This window comes from Mytilus edulis, chromosome 1 (genome assembly GCF_963676685.1).
Source record: "Mytilus edulis chromosome 1, xbMytEdul2.2, whole genome shotgun sequence".
In the NCBI taxonomy this organism is placed as follows: Eukaryota; Metazoa; Mollusca; class Bivalvia; order Mytilida; family Mytilidae; genus Mytilus; species Mytilus edulis.
The window spans coordinates 28,227,063-28,245,920 of NC_092344.1; the positions used below are offsets into that span (position 1 = coordinate 28,227,063).

Here is an 18,858-nt window from a genome sequence, read left to right on the forward strand (position 1 = left end):
CTTGTAAACACTTACGATGGGGGCCATTTGATATCGAGTAAAATTCAGACCAATTTAGACAGGTCTAGTAAAAATTAGTACAGTCGAGTACAAGTATAGCTATCTTAGACTTGTACTGGTGTGTAGTAATTACAGCCTTTAGCAACGAAAAACCCATACCGTATAATCTACTTTCAAATCTTCAACAAACAAAATATGTTCTCCAAAACAATAGAAATACAAAAACTAAATAGCCTTGTTAATGACAACACATTTTGAAAAACATATATGACAGACATCAAGCAACAACAAACCTTGAAGTAGTTCCTGACATTGAACAGCGCGTAGATAACATGCATACTATGATTGTTTTAAACATATTCATCAGAGCTCCATCCTATCAAAACCTATTTAGTGATATAACCACATAACATATTAAAACAATGACTTAATATTTTGTTCCAAGGCAGCCTTAAAACAAGCTAAATTAACACAAAACACAACATAAATAACTGAGTGTGTTTTACATACACTATACAAGCATTACGATAGTTATTTTCCCTTAAGTTTACACCAACTGTAAGCTTGATTTTGATATATAACAAGTGTAAGCTTGAATATAGTTGATCACATGTTGTGTAAGTTTGTCTCATTGACAATCAGTTTTTTCAATCATTGAGTTGGATAAATGTGTTAAATTCAATGACCATTAAAACTTTCTTGTCAAATTCCATGCTTTATAACTTTGTAATGATCATAGCAAATATAAATAAAACTTTGAAACCTTTTATTAAAAAAGATTAAAAGAAGTAGAAAATATAATAGTATCATAGCAGTGTCATTTAAATGAAATGAAAGAGTTGGTATTACTTTGTTTCATTAACAAGAATGGCGAATGTGACACACGTATCTTGACTTGGGGAGGGATACATCCTACTTTGTAAATAATCACTCTGATTCAAACAAAAAATTCTCTGAAACCGACATTATCAAGATGCTTGATTTCTTGATTGACAACATATTTCTTACATTACGGGGCGTGTTTTTCAACAGACTGTCGGAATTCAAATGGGAACCAATTGTGCCCCTCTTCTTGCCGACTTGTTTCTTTATTATTATGAGACTGACTTCATGCAGGAACTTCTTAGGAAGAAAGATAAGAAGTTAGCATATCCTTTAACTTTCCGTTCCGCTATATAGATGATGTTCTATCACTAAATACTACACAGTTTTGTGACTATGTTAAACGAATATATTCGATCTAACTAGAGATAAGGATACTACAGATACAGTCAAGTCGGCCTCATATCTTGACTTATATCTAGAAATTGACAATGAGGGTCGGTTGAAAACAAAAGTTTACGATAAAAGAGATAATTTCAGCTTCCCAATTGTGAACTTTCCATTTCTATGTAGCAACATTCCAGCAGCGCCTGCATACGGAGTATATATCTCCCAATTTATACAATATTCCCAGGCATGTATTTCCTATTACGATTTCCTAAAAAGAGGATTGCTGCTCACAATGAAGCTATTAAACCAAGAGTCCCAATTGGTGAAGTTGAAGTCATCCCTTAGTAAATTTTACAGACGCCATTACGATTTGTTTGACCGTTATGAAATAACCGTTTCACAGATGATATCGGATATGTTCCTTATGTCGTAACTACAATACCATTTCCTTTTCACGAATGTGACCTACCGAATTAGACAATTTACCGGATTTGTAATAACAATAGCAACATTAGGGGTGACACATGTGGAGCAGGATCTGCTTACACTTCTGGAACTCCTGAGATAACCCCCAGTATTTGGTGTGGTTCGTGTTGATTAGTCTTTGGTTTTCTATGTTATGTCGTCTGTACCATCATTTGTCTGTTGTCTTTTTATTTTTAGCCATGGCGTAATCAGTTTATTTTCAATCTATGAGTTTGACTGTCCCTCTGGTATCTTTCGGCCCTCTTTTAATGGATGTACCGCTATCTTCGGAGTTCTCTCTTTATGCATGTCATATTGTCATCATTCAAATCTTCCAGTTCGGTGTTGTTGATGCTTTGTGCCAAATTCATGAAATCAGTGTGGTCTTGCATGGCTCCCTTTATGGATTTTAAACATATCGGTAAACGAAGTATCCGAATAACTTTCCACTGCTGTGTTTTGTAGCAAGGCCGTAGCCTGCGTTACCAATGTAACTACACATCTTCCACTCGTGTCTTACGTTTGGAATATATTTCATTATTATAAAACAAAAACTTTGTAAATGTTAGATCTAGATCGTTTTGGATGCCAATTTTCCTGTCTGTATGACGTAACTTTAAAACGCACAACTGATTTTACCTATTTAAATTAAGAAACAGACGCAAGCGGCTCCGTACAGGACGCGAGTTTTTAAAAAAAAGGTACTTTTTCTCGTCGACATTTTGCAACCTGCGAGAAATCCGACGAAGCAGAAATTAAGTTGGCGTGTCCTTATCGTGATATTTCTTAACAATATTCAAGGAAATATATTTAAAAATTTGTTTGCAATATTTTTTTCTGCTATGCACTTTTTTGTTTGTTATTCAAACATTAATGTCGATATTTTCATAACATTGACATAACATTTAAATAAAACTGAAAATATGTTTGTGTCTGCAGGAATGTATTTTGTTCAAAAGTAATTGTTGTGTGTGTTTCTTCTCGGACCATTGTACACACAACTTATTCGTGCATCGTTGATTACCTGTCATCGATGTGGATGCAGCCACGCTTTTATGTTGAGTTTATGTATATAAAACACGGTTGCTTAATGTCTTTGCTGGGGTAAGTAAATAATTGCTTTGCTTTTAAAAATCACATTGTAAACTGTTCACAATTGCAGTGCCAAAAATACCTAACCATGTTAAATTCAAAGAGAATATTGACGTATCAAAATATTATAATGTCTAATGTCAAAAAGACTGCTCGTGATTTACCCTTCATTATAAATAACTTCTACCATTACACAGCGAAATCAATTTACTGATTATGTTGCCACTGTTTAAAGTGCATGCAAATATTTTATAGAAAAATACGGTCAAGATTTTTTCTATACATTATATAGACATTGAAGTACCAAACTGTGGTGTTGCAATCTCATGACACATTTAAGACTACATGCGCAGATGGTGGTAAGTGATAATGCGTTCGTGTCCCTAAAAACATCAGTATAGTAAGTTTACCAAATATATATGTAATTTATAATATTCTGATATGAATGACAAAACAAAAGAACATAATTGTTGTGTACTTGTTATGCCAATTCATTATAGGATCTTTGTATTGGTCTGACTCATATAGTAAAAGTAAGATTGGCTGTAAATTGTTTCCAACAATACTATGATAGTTATAATTTGACATTCATTATATTACAGAGCTGGAAACAACAGTGCAGTTCGTTGTATCGTATTCCTGTTTGTGATAATCGTTTTTATGCTTTCTGAACATACACTTATGATATTTAAAAGTAAGTAATCCAATTATCAACAACAAAAGTACACAACTATACTGATGGCTTTTAAAAACTTCACACTATATGATTATTTTCAAACTTCATTTTCAATTATGCCAGTCTTGTAATAAAAATTCAAAACATTGAATTTCATGCAAAACCTGATTGCCTACATTCATTTTCAGTTTACAAATTGCATCGATTGTAGCCTTTTTACAGTTAGGATAATGTGACATGCATTAAAACCCTGAGTTCTGCCCTGATCAACAGATGATTAACTGTCGAAAGCAGGAGCCTATTGTAACTTATGCCTTAATGGTTGCTAGAAAAAGAAAATCAGTTCTGTGTATGGTGTTTTGAGTTTCTTTTTCGTCCTTTTTGAATTAGCATATGTCTCATCTACAGAACATTGATCTTGTCATAGGTGGGCTAGTCTACAAACACACTTGCTGTAATAGCTATAAGAGGAGTTCCTTGAATGATATTCTCAAGCAAAAGTTCGATTGGGTGTTTTCTGTGCACATCGTTCTTATAGTGTGATTGGTATTTCAATTGCCCTGGGTTTTTGCAAGATGGAAATACACATTGTTTTACTTATTTGTTTTTATACGAATAAAAGAAATTTTTCACAAGGAAAACATTACCAAATAATGTATAGGTTTCAAATGTCGCTTTTAGAAATTCATCCGATTTTAATAGGCCTATACTATGTTGAAGTCTCACTGGTGATCGTTGAATGTTGTCTGCTCTTTACTTGGTTTGTATTCTCTAAGACTCATTTACCGTTTCCTTTAAAGTAGAAATATTTTTTTTAAATTATGGATGATAATAAAAAGAAGATACCATGGTTTAAAAAATACTAAAAATATGTTTCCGGAGTTTAAACCTTTTTCCAAATTATTCAACACAAACTTTATGTGTTTAAAGTTTTAATGACAAATGATATTGCCTCGATCAATATCAAGCGATTCTGCATTGATTATTTAATAATGTTATTTGCAATTGTTCTTATTCAACAAAAACAAAAGTTTATACATATTTTTCTTTAAACTATTCACGTCTTATACAAAAGTACTTATTAGGCATTTATAATTACTGATTGCAATTGACGTTGCATTATTTCTGATATAAAAGAAGAATTATTGAACTAAAAAATATCAGACAGGTCTGGTGTGTAACCAAAACGTTGAACCTTCTTGTTTGCTTTTAAATATTGCATAAGTTGAATTCTAGAGCAGTCAGACTGTTTGATTTATGTTGATGTTTGTAAAGGTAAGGTGTGCGTTCTTCTGTTATAGTCATCTTGCCTATAGACTGAAGATATCTTAATTGACTGCAAACATTCAATTATTTAACTACATTTCCTTTTGCTATTTCAGGTTTTCAGATAATTGGTTTTCCAAATCAAAAATATCGAAGTCAGACAGAAGATGTTACATTAATAACAGCTTACTTCAACATAGGAGCTTTCCAAAAAAAACGAAATACAATTTATTCATCCAGCACATACTTCAATTGGATGAATCAATTTGAATATGTTAACAATACTGTGATCCTTTATACGGACGTAAATAAATTTGCAATGAGGTTTAAGTCAATTCGTAAACACTTTCCAACATATATGACAAAGGTATTTTTAGTGAATCAATCACATCTCTGGTCTTTTAAATTAAAACATAGATTAGAAGACATTTATAATCATACAGAATACGAGAAATACTATCCAAATGTAGCAATACCTGCATATTCATGTGCCATGAACGCGAAATATGAATTAATGGAAAAGGTTATAACAGAAAATATATCTACAACGGCATTTCTGGCATGGATTGACATAGGCTATTTCAGAAACAAGAAACCTGGTTTTTTTAAAATTTCAATCCCAAGAAATGTAAAAGATGACCATGTTTCCTTTTCTCAGGTACATTTTTTTAATGATCAGCTCACTCCTACTGAAATTGTGTATGAAAGTAGGTTTTATATAGCTGGTGGATTTTTTGTTGGCAGACCAAAATGTCTTTTGTTGTTTGCCCAGGATTATAAATTAGCCGTAGAATGGATGATTGACATGAACCTTATGAACTCAGATCAGCAAGTGTTATATATCATGTATTCCCCAAAGTCATCCTTTCAGCCGAGGATACCAGTTCAAACGTTCTTTCAACCTATTAGTTTGATATTAAGAAGCACTGGACGATGGTTTTATCTTGGCAAAGTTTGCCAGAATTTGATTCTCCAACACGGTTGAAGTGTAGACAAGTTTGTATCATTATATCAAATTGAAAAGTTTCATGTTTTGACGACCCATTGTCTTGTAGGAATCAGATGTGTCAATGTGCTATATATATTTGTGGTGATTTGGGCTACACAAACTTTACCTAAAAAAGAGAGGTCAACATATGGAATAATGCAAAATAACGATTAAAATAGATGAATGTGATATTGTACAAATATGCTGCAAACGTAATAAACATAATTTAAAATCAGATGAATCCAATCAATGTCTAAATTTGGTTGATATAAGCATATCGCATTCGAAAAAAAAAAATAGAAAACGAATAAGAATAAGAATGAGATAAAGATACCAATATGGACATTCAAAATCGTACGTAAAAAAGTATGGACAACTTTGAATGTAGCACCCGTCGTGGTGTTCACGTTAGTACAAACTCGGTGTTATATGGTATTTTGGACCCACTGTAAAGTGCACCCAGGGTCAAAAAGCCACATATCTTTTTAACCCCTTCCATGAAAAATTGAACCCCCCTGTTTTAAGTAAAAAGCATTGCAACTTATATAATGAACATTATGTTGGCTATGATTTTTTTTAAATTAGACGTCTAAACTAGGGGGCTGAATATACCATTACAGGTGGTCAAAATAACATGGATACGTTAAAGTTTCAAAACAACTTTCCAACATGTTGAGTACATACCAACTATTAGTACTATGTAAATGAGTTAGAATAGCTAGAATTTTAGAAAACAAAGGTCTATAGTGGGGGTTCACTGTACTTTGTAAAGGAGTAAGAAAAGCTAGATTTTTTTTTTAAATTAGAGGTCTAGAGTATGGAATTCAATCTAAGTTGGCAGGGAGTCACATACCATGGCTAAGTAAAATTTTCAAAACATCTTATCTAGCATTTTAATAACATACCAACTACTTATTTGAGTACTATTTCTAAGTAAGGGAGTTATAATAGCTAGATTTTTTAAATTGGAGGTGTGAAAGGGGATTCAATTTACCATGGCAGGGGGGTCAAAATACCATGGATAAGTGAAATTTGCAAAACATTTTTCCAGCATGTTAAATACATACTAACTAAACACATAATGTTATATGTCAAATATAAAGTTTCCCGATTCCTAAGTCTCTGATATCTTTTCCTGTACAACATGAGTTAAACAAGGAGGAAACCTTTCGACTATGACTTGTTCATTGTTTTTAAACGTTTTATAAGTTATTTTGAGGTTTCTATATGTTGATGGAATTAATTCTGTTACATACGGTATTGAAAAAGAACTGTATAGTTTAATTGTTTTTGTTATTGTATGCAGATTATACAAAAACACTTACAGAATTAAGCCATGACTTACAGTGCTTGTTGGATACATTTTCAGAGTACTGTTTACATTGGAGAATATAAATTGACATCAAAAACAGGAAAATTATGGAGTTTATTGTGCTTTAATACCTCTAAACTTGATATTTAGTATATGTGGAAATAAAATTGAGATAGTCAGTAGCAAGAAATATCCTGATCTTATATTTTCTAGAAGGAGTTCATTTTTGTTTACAAGAAAAAACGACCTAATCATTGTATGCTGTAATACGAACAAATCAAGATTAGATAATGTGTCAATCTCTTGCAAAATAGATATGTTTAATCAGTGCATTGATAATGTGTGTCTAATTTGTGTCCAAGTAGATATTAAACCGAACGGTTGGGGGTTTATTAAATATGTCCTACATACCATTAAAATACGGGGAAAGTAATGTAAACAATAAAACACCAAAGAAAATTAAGTGAGAGGACAAAGTTGTTAATACGGTTATCAATATTACAACGCCCCTGGTATATCATTACAAAGCTTCATATCTTTTGTGTGTAAATGTCGTGTACATGTTATTATTTTGTACACGTTATAACTTGTACTAATACAATCGTACAAGTAATTATTTGTCAATTTTTTATTGAGAAAAAGATGATAACGTTTATTATATGACTTTTTTTTCAGTTTTCTTATTGCCTAAAAGCATAGTATATCATCATTGACAAAACGTTATATTCGCCGCTCCAAAAATCCATGAGATTAATATAAAAGTTGAAACAGCGTCCGTGTACCTAAATCTGGAATTTACAAGGCATTGTCAATGACGTCGGTTCCGCACATCAAGTAAAATGCCGGGTTTTTTTTTCTTTATCTTCTTGTTTTCGGTGTATTTTCTCTTTTCTTCTCTTTTTGTGTATTTGTTTTAAGTTTACTTCATTGATTTTTTTTAACTTACCAACTGCAAAAGTATATGATAAATTTAATATAAAAACAGGGAGCAGTTTTACAAGTATCTTGAGCAAATACTAGAAAATTGGAGAAGGATTAAAAGTCATAAAAGAAAAAAAGTTGGCCTCGACGAATATCATATATCTGGGGTTGATAAATCATTTTATCATATACTAATAGAAAATTATGGAATAATTGTACCGCATGATAAATATTTTTTTTTTACATATATTTATTCATTACATTTGAAGAATTGTTTGTGATATAACTTTGGTTATCAACTGCTTCCGGTTTATATCAACTTCTTCCGTTTTTTAACAACTGCTTCCGGTTATTTTTGCATGTTTTTTTTTGTAACGTAGCATGACATTTCGACGTCATTCGGCAAATTCTGGAAAATACACCCCAATCGTACGGGTTTGTTTTTGTGAAATTATATTATTAAACAATGCAAAAAAATATTTCAACAAATCCATCTTTTCAAAGTTTTAAAAGTAGTCAAAAATATATTGTCAAGTTGACAATGTTGACAATAAATCATGTACAGATGGAGAATATAAGTGGACCATGCACTATGTGGATCCCTGTAGCAAATTTGACACGAGATACAAATCAACATTGGCAGCAGGCCTTTCAATATCTTTCACTGGTAATAGTTTGCAATGGTAACTTGCAAATAACTTGGTAGCTGAACTGAGCAGTCTTAGACACTGGTTTCTTATTTCAAATAAGATAAAATATAACAGTTATAAGTTTACCAATAACTATCTAATCAGTCATAAATCAATATATATTTATATTATAAAAAAAGTCCAAGAGCAGAAAACAGTACAAATACCCCCTTGGACGTTATTAGTCTTACGTAAACACGAGAAAAGTTGTTGTATTGTAACAAAGCGAACATACATGATTGGCAATGCACAAGGTCATTGGTGTTTTCCTACTGTTAATGTTGTTTGTTCACTGAATCAATTGAAAATTGGATGCATACTGATTGAAATTTTATATTTTTTTCATTTGTTATTAGCTTTGAGCTAGCCATCAGTAACTGTAAGTAATCTCGGATATGCATTAAATATATAAGTGTTGTTTTTTAGATGTAGAATTACCCGTCCACGACTTCTTTGTGTTTTTGCTAGATATATTTCTATTTGTATCCATCTGGTTAGTTAAGAATTTTGCAACTGATGGTGTACCCCACTGTCCTAGGTTAGTTGGAGGGTTGAGCGCGCACATACAAGTTTAGAACCACCACATTCCTCATGTTACTTCAAATTTATCATATTTTTAAAAACGTAAACAGTTTTGATATAAATTAGGTTGTTAGTTTTCTAAATTGAATTATTGTAGTTTTCCATGTCGGAACCTTGTTTATATATATGGAAAACAATACGGTATGTTTGTTTTTGTCATAGTTGAATGCCGTATGATTGCCTACAGTTGCATACACAGAGATAAAGTACATTAGCAAAACACGAAAGACAAGAATATAAAAGATGACAATTGGCACAATGTATAAAAGAGGGACGAAAGATAACAAAGGGACAGTCAAACTCATAAATCTAAAACAAACTGACAACGCCATGGCTAAAAATGAAAAAGACAAACAGAATAACAATAGTACACATGACACAACATAGAAAACTAAAGAACAAACAACACGAACCCCACTAAAAACTAGTTTAAGTATCGATACTGAAGGATATTAAGAAAAACTGGACAGTTAAGGTTAACAATTTACAATAACAAATACAAGAACACTATAATACTATAGGACGTAACTTAGATGATAAACTACGTCAGAACCTATGAAATTGATGATATACACTTCGAGACGTCATACATCATGTGTAATATATATGTTATATTGATACGGAATGTTTATTAACAAGGTCTTGCGTTCTTTTGGACTACCCTGGTTTGTCAAATTCCTGCTCAGAAACTGTTGACGTTTTCGAAAGTCTTGGTAGCAGCTGCAAATTGTTAGTTACCGAATAAGCCCAGATCATATATATCTTTTAGAGGATTTTCAATTTCACATGGAGAATTGTGGTGTAAAGGGTTTAAAAATCAAAAGTTTTAGTCAAATAAATTACCGAGAAAGATCGAAATTTAAGATTATCTAGATGTTCTTTTGAGTTGTGGAAACACTTTGCATGGTTAATATCACTACGCGGGAAAACAGTTTCACAGTATTTCTGATGACCGTTTTTTACTGCGGGCAGACTTTGTTTCACTCTTATTGGCAATATATTTTATCTCAAATTAGAAATGAGTATAAAACATCTAAAGAAAGTGTTTAAAATGTTAAAGGAATGTGTCTATACACAATTCACGCGAAATCTGTACTGATGAGATAATGTCAAGAAAACTGTCAGACCGTCAAAAATGCGTCGAGAAACATTAAGACAGATTTAAGACAGTAAAGAATATGTCAAGACTTATTCAGACATCTTTAAGAAAGTCAAGAATGTGTGACGACTGATTGAAACAAATATAAGACAGTCAATAATTGGTCGGGACTAATCATGACACTTATTTTGAATGATAAAGAAAGTGTCGAGAAACTTTGACACAATAGTTATAATACAAAGACATTTGCAAGAAAAAATAAGAACTTGATTAGACAAATTCAGACTTTGTCAAGAATTAAAAAAAAAGTTAAACTAAGAAAGAATGTCGAGTAAAAATTCATGCTAATCCAGACAACAATTGGTCTGTTCAGACTTTTTGACTATGTAGTGAATTAAACGTTCAAAGTTATTTTTAATATGCATGGACACAGTAATCAAAAGAAAAAAAAAGCATGAATTCAAAACGTTTACAAACTACGTAATTTTCGGTATACACACGTAGGACATAGAGAAACAAAGGTAGAATGAAGTTGTATATCAACTACCCTCTTTTATCTCTAGATTTGTTACTTATACGGTTTTTATGTAAATTTCAATGGTCGTTATTTTAGTAATGAGAAATAAAAGGAACACGAACTAGAACTGATATTGAAATAATAAGTTAGCTCTATATAAATACCTAACGCAGGTATGCCCATGCTGTTCTACAGTAAATTGGCTATGTATTATTTTATCAACATTATAATCTGAGTTTTAATCAAGAAACTTTCAAACCTAGAACTAATTTTGAGCATCCCTTAAGTACAGGTCCATGTAAGAATCAGGCAAACAGTGATAAGTCCATGTTAGCAAATTGATAAAATTTCGTATTTTAGATATGGATTTACCTCATAAAAACTTGAATATGATTTTTTTTTTTGAAATATTCATTTTAAAATTTCCCCCTGATGGCCCCTAAAAATGAGCAAGGAAAACTTTAAAAACGCACGTTTTTAAAGTAATTTATCTTGCTTTAATAATATATTTTTTGTTGCTAGTATATACTTTATATAGAGTTCATATGTATAGTGATATAAAAATAGATTGAAAACTGATTTCAAACATTTTCTTCCCTAGCAACCGTAACCATGGAAATGTGATCAAAATGAATATTAGAAAAATGCAAATTTCATCTAATTTCATTTTTTTTTAAGAAACAGCAACAGTATACACACTTTTATTATATATTCCCTTTTAGTAGAAGCCCTTTAGAATAAATCGAAACAAACAAAAAGTTCGGAAATATTTCGTTGCTGTAGGTGGCAGCACCATCAAATCGTCAATTTTTCAGGTTTTTTTTTAAATTATTTATGATTTTTACGCCCCATGTTGATCAAATATAGGTGAAATCTTCACTTATATCATGCCAATTCCTATACATATGATATACCAGGGTGTAAAGGGATAATATTTTGCATTTTAAGTGGAACAATATATAGGTTGTTTGTGTATTTTTGGGGAGGAGGGTCGCTTGAACTATTTCCAAGTGGAAAAATGCTATGATTTACATTAGTAATGAGCCAAAGTCCACAATAATTGTGTTGTTACCTTGCAAGTATCAACAGGGTCTGAATTGATATAAATGAAGGATTTGATTTCTTAGAAACAAATAGTTTTCTCAATATATTGATCCAAATATCACACGGCACTTTAGTGTAGTAATTTTAGCAAACAATTACTTTGTTTTGTGTCTTCCACATTGATTTTTTTTTTCAAATGTGATAAACAGGTACTCCTGCAAAATATTTGTTCACTGGTACAAGCAGTTAATAAAAAATAAATAGGTCACTGAAGTGTCCCCATTTTCTTCCTCAATATGTGAATATGCAAGAGTCAATGGTCTTGCATACAGAATTTACCCTTTGAAACAGAACATATCTAGTGACCTAACATGTATCAAGTGAAACCACCCTTATTCACATATCTATAATATTGAACTTAAATTCAATGTTTACTTCAAGGAAGAAAGTCAATTGGAGATAATGGAAGTAAAGAATAAAAAAAAAGATAGATAAAAAAGTTGTTCATATGTTTAATTTTCTAAAAACTAAATAATTATATGGTCATGATGGTACAAGCAAAATTATTTTAACATATATTCTAATAATACTTAGTTTTCATTGATCAAATATGTATTTAACCTTCTATTCAAAAGAGTGATAGCTTAGCATGCTTAGCATATAAATACGCATGCGTCAGTGAAAATGGCAGGAATTTTAACTAGCTGAAAAATACTGAGATAAATATGGATTACTGTTAGTTTCCTGCGTGAAAAATGAACTCAATTTGTGATAAAAACATTGTAGGTGATGCCCTGGAGAAAGCGAAATCGACCACGGCGATCAACAACTCATAATTACAAATATGAAAATTCTTCCTCGTCGGACCTATCTGGTTTAATGAACAAAAAACAGTGTTAGGACGTAAACAAAGGAAACAACAACAAAAACAAAAACGAGGTACGTTCAGACACACTTAGTGAAGACAACTCAAGTTCCGATCAATATACAAGTATGGCAATGAATAACTCACTAAATCAAGGACCCCAATACACACAAATGACAAGTACACCTATGGGATTTCAAAGTATGCCCCAATACATGTCGTACCCTCCGCCGATGATGACAACACCAATGCCGCCATCCCCCATACCACCCGCAATTGAAAATTATTTCAAAGAGCTCTGCCATCGTATGACAAGAGTCGAGAAAAAAACTAAGCACTCTAGATAAAATTGAAGAACGTTTAGAAAAGATGGACACAAAACACAATAAGATTGATAATGAAATGATCCAATGCAAAGACAGAATAAGCAAGTTGGAAGAAAGTGCACAATTTTCATCAGATATGAAAGATGAACACATAGCCCTTAAAAAGAGGGTAGACTGTATCAACAATGGTATTGAGACGACAAAAACAGACACACTATTTGTCCGAGACAAACTGATAGACATAGAAACAGATAATTTGAAACAAAACCTTCTGTTCTTTGCGCTGGAAGAAAAATATGACAATGTTGACACGAATGATGAAAATAAGGGGGGTGCAACAGGGACAGTGGATAAGAAGAGTGACGCGGTACAAACGAGTGAAAACTGTATCGACACAGTGCTTAATTTATGTGAACAATTTCTCAACATTGAAAATGCCAGGCACAAAATTAAAATTGAAAAGGCATACCGATTAGGAAAACCCAACACTAACGCGACAAAGCCTAGACCAATTGTGGCTAAATTCTGCGATATGTCCGACACGGAGTATGTCCGCAGTGTATCGAATCACCTAAAGGAAGCACATTTTGGTATAAGCCCCCATAATCCAAAGGTTGTACTTGAAAAACGGAAAAAGCTTATTCCAATAATGAAACAACAGCGGAAAAATCATCAGAAGGCATACATTTTCGGCGATAAGCTATTTGTTAACGGTTAATTGTGGAAGGAGTAGGGACCAGCGGAGTGTGATGTTAAACAAAACAAATGTAATATTAAAACGGGAAATCATGAGTGTTTAAATGTGTGTTCTTGGAATATTTCGAAAGGAATAATACGAAAGTTAAAAGATGGAATTGTTTTAAAAATTATAAAGAAATACGATATTTTGTGTTTTAATGAGTGCTGGGTCAAATTCCCTGGGTGTTTTATAAAAAATGGATTAGCCCATTTATTGAAATTGTGAAATGTTGTGTAGATTGTATGATTTGGTTTAACAGTATAACACCTGATAATTTAGATTTTATACATATGCTCTATATATATGCCTCTAGATAAAAATGTGTTTTATCGTAAATATAACTGTGATGTATTTGACATTTTGCGAGAACAAATAGAATCTCTTTATAATATTGGTACAGTAGCTGTTTTAGGAGATCTAAATGGTCGTGTTGGTTTGAAACCAGACTATTTATTGAACGATTTCTTAGATCCATTATTACAAGACAATATCTAGAGCCGTGGTGTAGTGGTTAGTGCATCGGACTACTAACACAAAGGTTCCTGGTTCGATTCCCGTTTGGGATGAAAATTTCAGGAACCCAATTTTCGGCTCTCCCTTGACACCATTTGCAAGTATGGTCTTGAGGAAACGATGATAGTCCGTCGGACGGGGACGATAAATGACTGGCCCGTGTTAAGAGAGAGCCACATCTCTTGCACGTTAAAGACAGCCTTGTAGATTTCGAAAAAGAGTAGGCTAATGCCGCTACAAGGCAGCACTCGCACCCGCAAAGTGGAAAGGGATTAATATAAGTTGCAAAACTTGTTTCCCAATCCACTATAAATAAATATGTTTAAATTAAATTAAGACAATATCTCATTTATTAATTTTGAAAACGATAGGCAAGATTTTGTACAGAGACATTCCGAGGATACAAAAGCGCCCAACAGATTCGGACAAAGAATTTTACAATTATGTAAATCCTCCGGGTTACGCATATGTAACGGGCGTTTTGGCGAAGATAGTGGTAAAATAACTTTTAATAATAAAAATAGTTGTAGTGTTATTGACTATTTATTATTATCAGGATTGTAAAGAGTTTTAACGTAGGAATGTTTACCAGCTTTTCATGTCACGCTCCATTGTCAGTTCAATTTTACCTTAGGGACAATACTGTAAATTTGATCAAAGATCAATGCTCATGTAGTAATCATGTTTAAATACTTTTAAATGGAGAAACGAGTGCGAAGATGACGTCAGAAGGAGTTTATTGTCTAACGCCAAGCAGTTTGAGGATATGTTGACCAATATAGATAAAAATAGTGACACCAATATCTGCGTGGATGAATTAAATAAACTTTTGTCTGATATGTTTGAACAGTTTACAAAGTCAGAAATTAGACATAAAAAATACTGTGATATATGTAATGATGATTATAAACAATTTAAAACTACAACGGATAAACCCTGGTTTACAGATGAATGTAAAAACTTATATAATGCTTACCAACAGGCACTAGGATCTTTAAATAAGTACCGGTCCAATGACAATAGACTCAGTCTTAATTTAGCAAAACAGAAATATAAGTGGCTTGAAAATAAACTGAAAAGACAATATAAGAACCAACGAGGTAACATGATGGCTTCGTTAAAAAGGACTAATCCGAAACAATTCTATCGGAAATTTAAGAAACGTAAAAAAATTATAAATTCAAATATTACTTTAGAGCAGTTTGAAGAACATTTTAAGAAATTAACATCAAACCCAGATATACACCCGCAAGATTTGCCAGGCGAAATACAGGTACCGTGTTCGATGAGCTTGATTCTCCATTTACGGAAAAAGAACTTGATGATGGTATTAAAAAGTTAAAACGAGACAAATCTACAGGATACGATTATATGATGAACGAGTACATTAATATGAGTAAACATTTTATTAAACCAGTGTTGTGTAAAATATTTAACTGTATTCTTACAAATGGTGACTTTCCTGAATTGTGGGTAAAAAGTATTATTATTCCTGTATTCAAAAAAAGTGACGTTAATCAGCCTGGAAACTTTCGTGGAATATCTCCTGTGTCTCATATTGGAAAGCTGTTTACAACTCTCATCAACGCCCGACTTACTAAATGGAGTAGAAACCATGATGTACTAACAGATGCCCAGTTTGGCTTCCGACCCGGTTATGGTACTACTGACGCCATCTTCGTTCTCAATTCTTTAATTTCAAAATCTTTGAGATCTGTTAAAAGATTTTATTGTTGTTTTGTAGACTATAAAACGGCGTTTGACAGTGTCACACATATGAAGTTATGGCTACGACTTATTAGATTAGGTGTAACTGGTAAACTATTAAATGTATTAAAATCTATGTATTCAAAACTTAAATGTTGTGTAAAATTTGATGGTAGCTTCTCAAATTTCTTTAATAGTAATGTTGGTTTAATGCAGGGGGAATCATTATCCCCATTTGTATATTCATTGTACGTAAATGACATGGAAATAGAGCTTATTAGTCAAGGATGTCAACCTTATGAGTTAAAAATGTTGAACTTGTATTTACTTATGTATGCAGATGACACAGTATTGTTCAGTGAAAATATTGAAGATTTACAAAAGATGATTAATTGTTTAAATGTATATTCTAATAAGTACAATTTATTTATTAATTGTTTAAAAACAAAAATTGTTGTATTCAGAAACAGAGGACAAGTTAAAGCGAATGCGAGATGGTATTTAAATGGAAATTCGATAGATATGTGTGATGAATTTGTATATCTGGATATATTATTTAGATATAATGGTTATTTTACATATACTCAAAAATCATTAGCAAACCAAGGTCGTAAAGCATTATTTAGTCTGTATAGTAAATTGCAGGATGACTGTTTTAATTTTGAAACTATGCTGTCATTGTTTGACACGTATGTAGCAAGGATTTTGAATTATAGTTGTGAAGTATGGGGAAATCACAAATGTGATGATATCGAACAGGTTCATATGAAATTTTTAAAACGTATATTAAAGGTGAAAGCATCTACTGTTAATTATATGGTTTATTGTGAGTTGGGACGTTACCCTATGTTTAAAGAAAGATATTGTCGAATGTTAAAATATTGGTTTAAGCTATTATGTACTGATAACTGTATTCTTAAATGTTGTTATGAAGAAATGCTCGAGAGATGTATTAAAAAACCAAACGACAAATATAACTGGGCCTGTCAAATTAGAGACATATTATACATGTATGGGTTCCAGGGTGTGTGGTTATTTCAGGGTGTAAAAAATGTGGATTTGTTTTTAAGTGAATTCAAAGATAGAGTAAAGGGTAGCTTTCATAGTGAAATGAACTCTTTTTTTGAAGACTCACCAAAATGTATGTTGTATAGATACGTATTTGACCCCAACATGTTACAATTTTATTTAGATCATGCTGTAAATTATATTTATAAACCATTTATTTGTAAATATCGCATATCTGCTCACTGTTTGAATATAGAGACTGGTCGATTTTATAATATTGAGAGACATCTGAGACTTTGTAATATGTGTTATAAACAAGTAATTGAAGATGAATATCATTTTATATTAGTATGTGAAAAGTATAATGAACTTCGAAAGAAATTTATTAAACCTTATTATTGGAGAAAACCTTCTAATTTTAAACTCATACAACTGCTATCTGTTCATAATGTAAAGGAACTTAACAATTTAGGGAAGTTTTAATTTCTGGCCGAGAAGGCACGTAATTAATCTAATCATTATAAATGCTTTATATGTGTTCTGTTTTATCATACTCTGCTGTACTGTTATATGGGTATACTTACTTATATCATTATTTGTCTAAATGTTTAAATGTAAATATATTTCACTGATGTAATTGAATACTTGTAATATTTATATTCTATAAGCTGTATTGCTTTCGAATAAAGATTATTATATAGTACTTTAATAATTTGTGACAAATACTTTTATGACAAAAATAATAAGGAAATCATGATATTCTCCTGTCTTTCTTTAAATCCTATCTCATAATTCATCTTCAGTCCCATCTGTTGATGTTGGTTTATGTTTTGGTTGTAAATACCACTTCATTGCACAACCTGACCCGCTCAGGTGTCAGGTTGTTTCCTATTACAACTGTTAAAAATGCTTTCCTATATATATATAAATATAGCTATCAATAGATGGTTTTCAAGACTATTTAAGGTAGCAAATCTAATGACACATCCAACTTTTGAGCAAAAGAACAGCATTTAATCAGAACTTTCTGAGTGATTAGAGGATAATATGGTTGAGTCTTCACCATTATCTGTTTTTTTTTATTTCTGGTCCTTCATGGAGATTAACTGCACCAACTGTTTTAGGTGTTTTGATTTTTCCGGTTACATTAACAGGTAAATAAAATCCTGATATCAACACACATTTTTCTGTTTTATTTTCCTGTCGTGTACCAAAATCCATTTGGTCTATGGATTTATAAGGAATAAATTTTACTTTGCCGATGTTGTAGGCTTTCCTCAGCAGTATACCATCTTCTTCAACTCACAACTCATTAAAATCATGTATTCTATTAAACTTGTTTGTTATCAGTTTGTGTTATGAGATGTCGTTAGTACATTCAGAGACTTATCCAGCAACACCCGTGAAAAGAAATAATAATGAGGGGAATTATAAACTGATTCAAAGGTCATGTTTTCAACTTCAACAAAATGTGTGTACATTACTACATAGGTCAACATGACATTTTGAAGAAAAGATAATAATTTTAAACTACTACTTACTAGTAGAGATTCCAAGGAGCCCGTGTTGCTCCAATGATATTTTTATTTACAATTGATGCATGGAATAATGCATCCGTTGTTATACTTAAATTTTGCTCTAGTTTCAGAGATACATGTATGGACCAGTCAAAAACTGCATTTTTTCCCATGTTCTATTTTTAGCCATGTCTGCCATGTTTTAGGCAGACAGGGTCACTGGACACATTTTAAAAAATAAATACCCTAATGTTTATTTGGGGCCAAGTTTATTTATATTTGTCTCAGTTGTTTCAGGAAAGACTTTTGTAAAAAATTGC

At 31.9% G+C, this 18,858-nt stretch overlaps 1 protein-coding gene across 1 annotated transcript; it reads left to right on the top strand.

Moving 5' to 3' along the window:
* The first annotated feature begins 2,767 nt into the window (after window positions 1-2,767).
* LOC139495822 (uncharacterized) lies at window positions 2,768-6,937 on the top strand. The gene is made up of 3 exons (XM_071284574.1): window positions 2,768-2,781; window positions 3,372-3,463; window positions 4,828-6,937. The coding sequence occupies exons 1-3, from the start codon at window positions 2,768-2,770 to the stop codon at window positions 5,694-5,696; spliced, it is 975 nt and encodes a 324-aa protein (XP_071140675.1). The 3' UTR covers window positions 5,697-6,937.
* Window positions 6,938-18,858: the final 11,921 nt, after the last annotated feature.

Excerpts from the sequence above, each read along its gene's own strand:
- LOC139495822 (XM_071284574.1), top strand. Across the intron at positions 3,464-4,827 it reads TACACTTATGATATTTAAAA|GTTTTCAGATAATTGGTTTT; the intron begins GTAAGTAATCCA and ends TTGCTATTTCAG.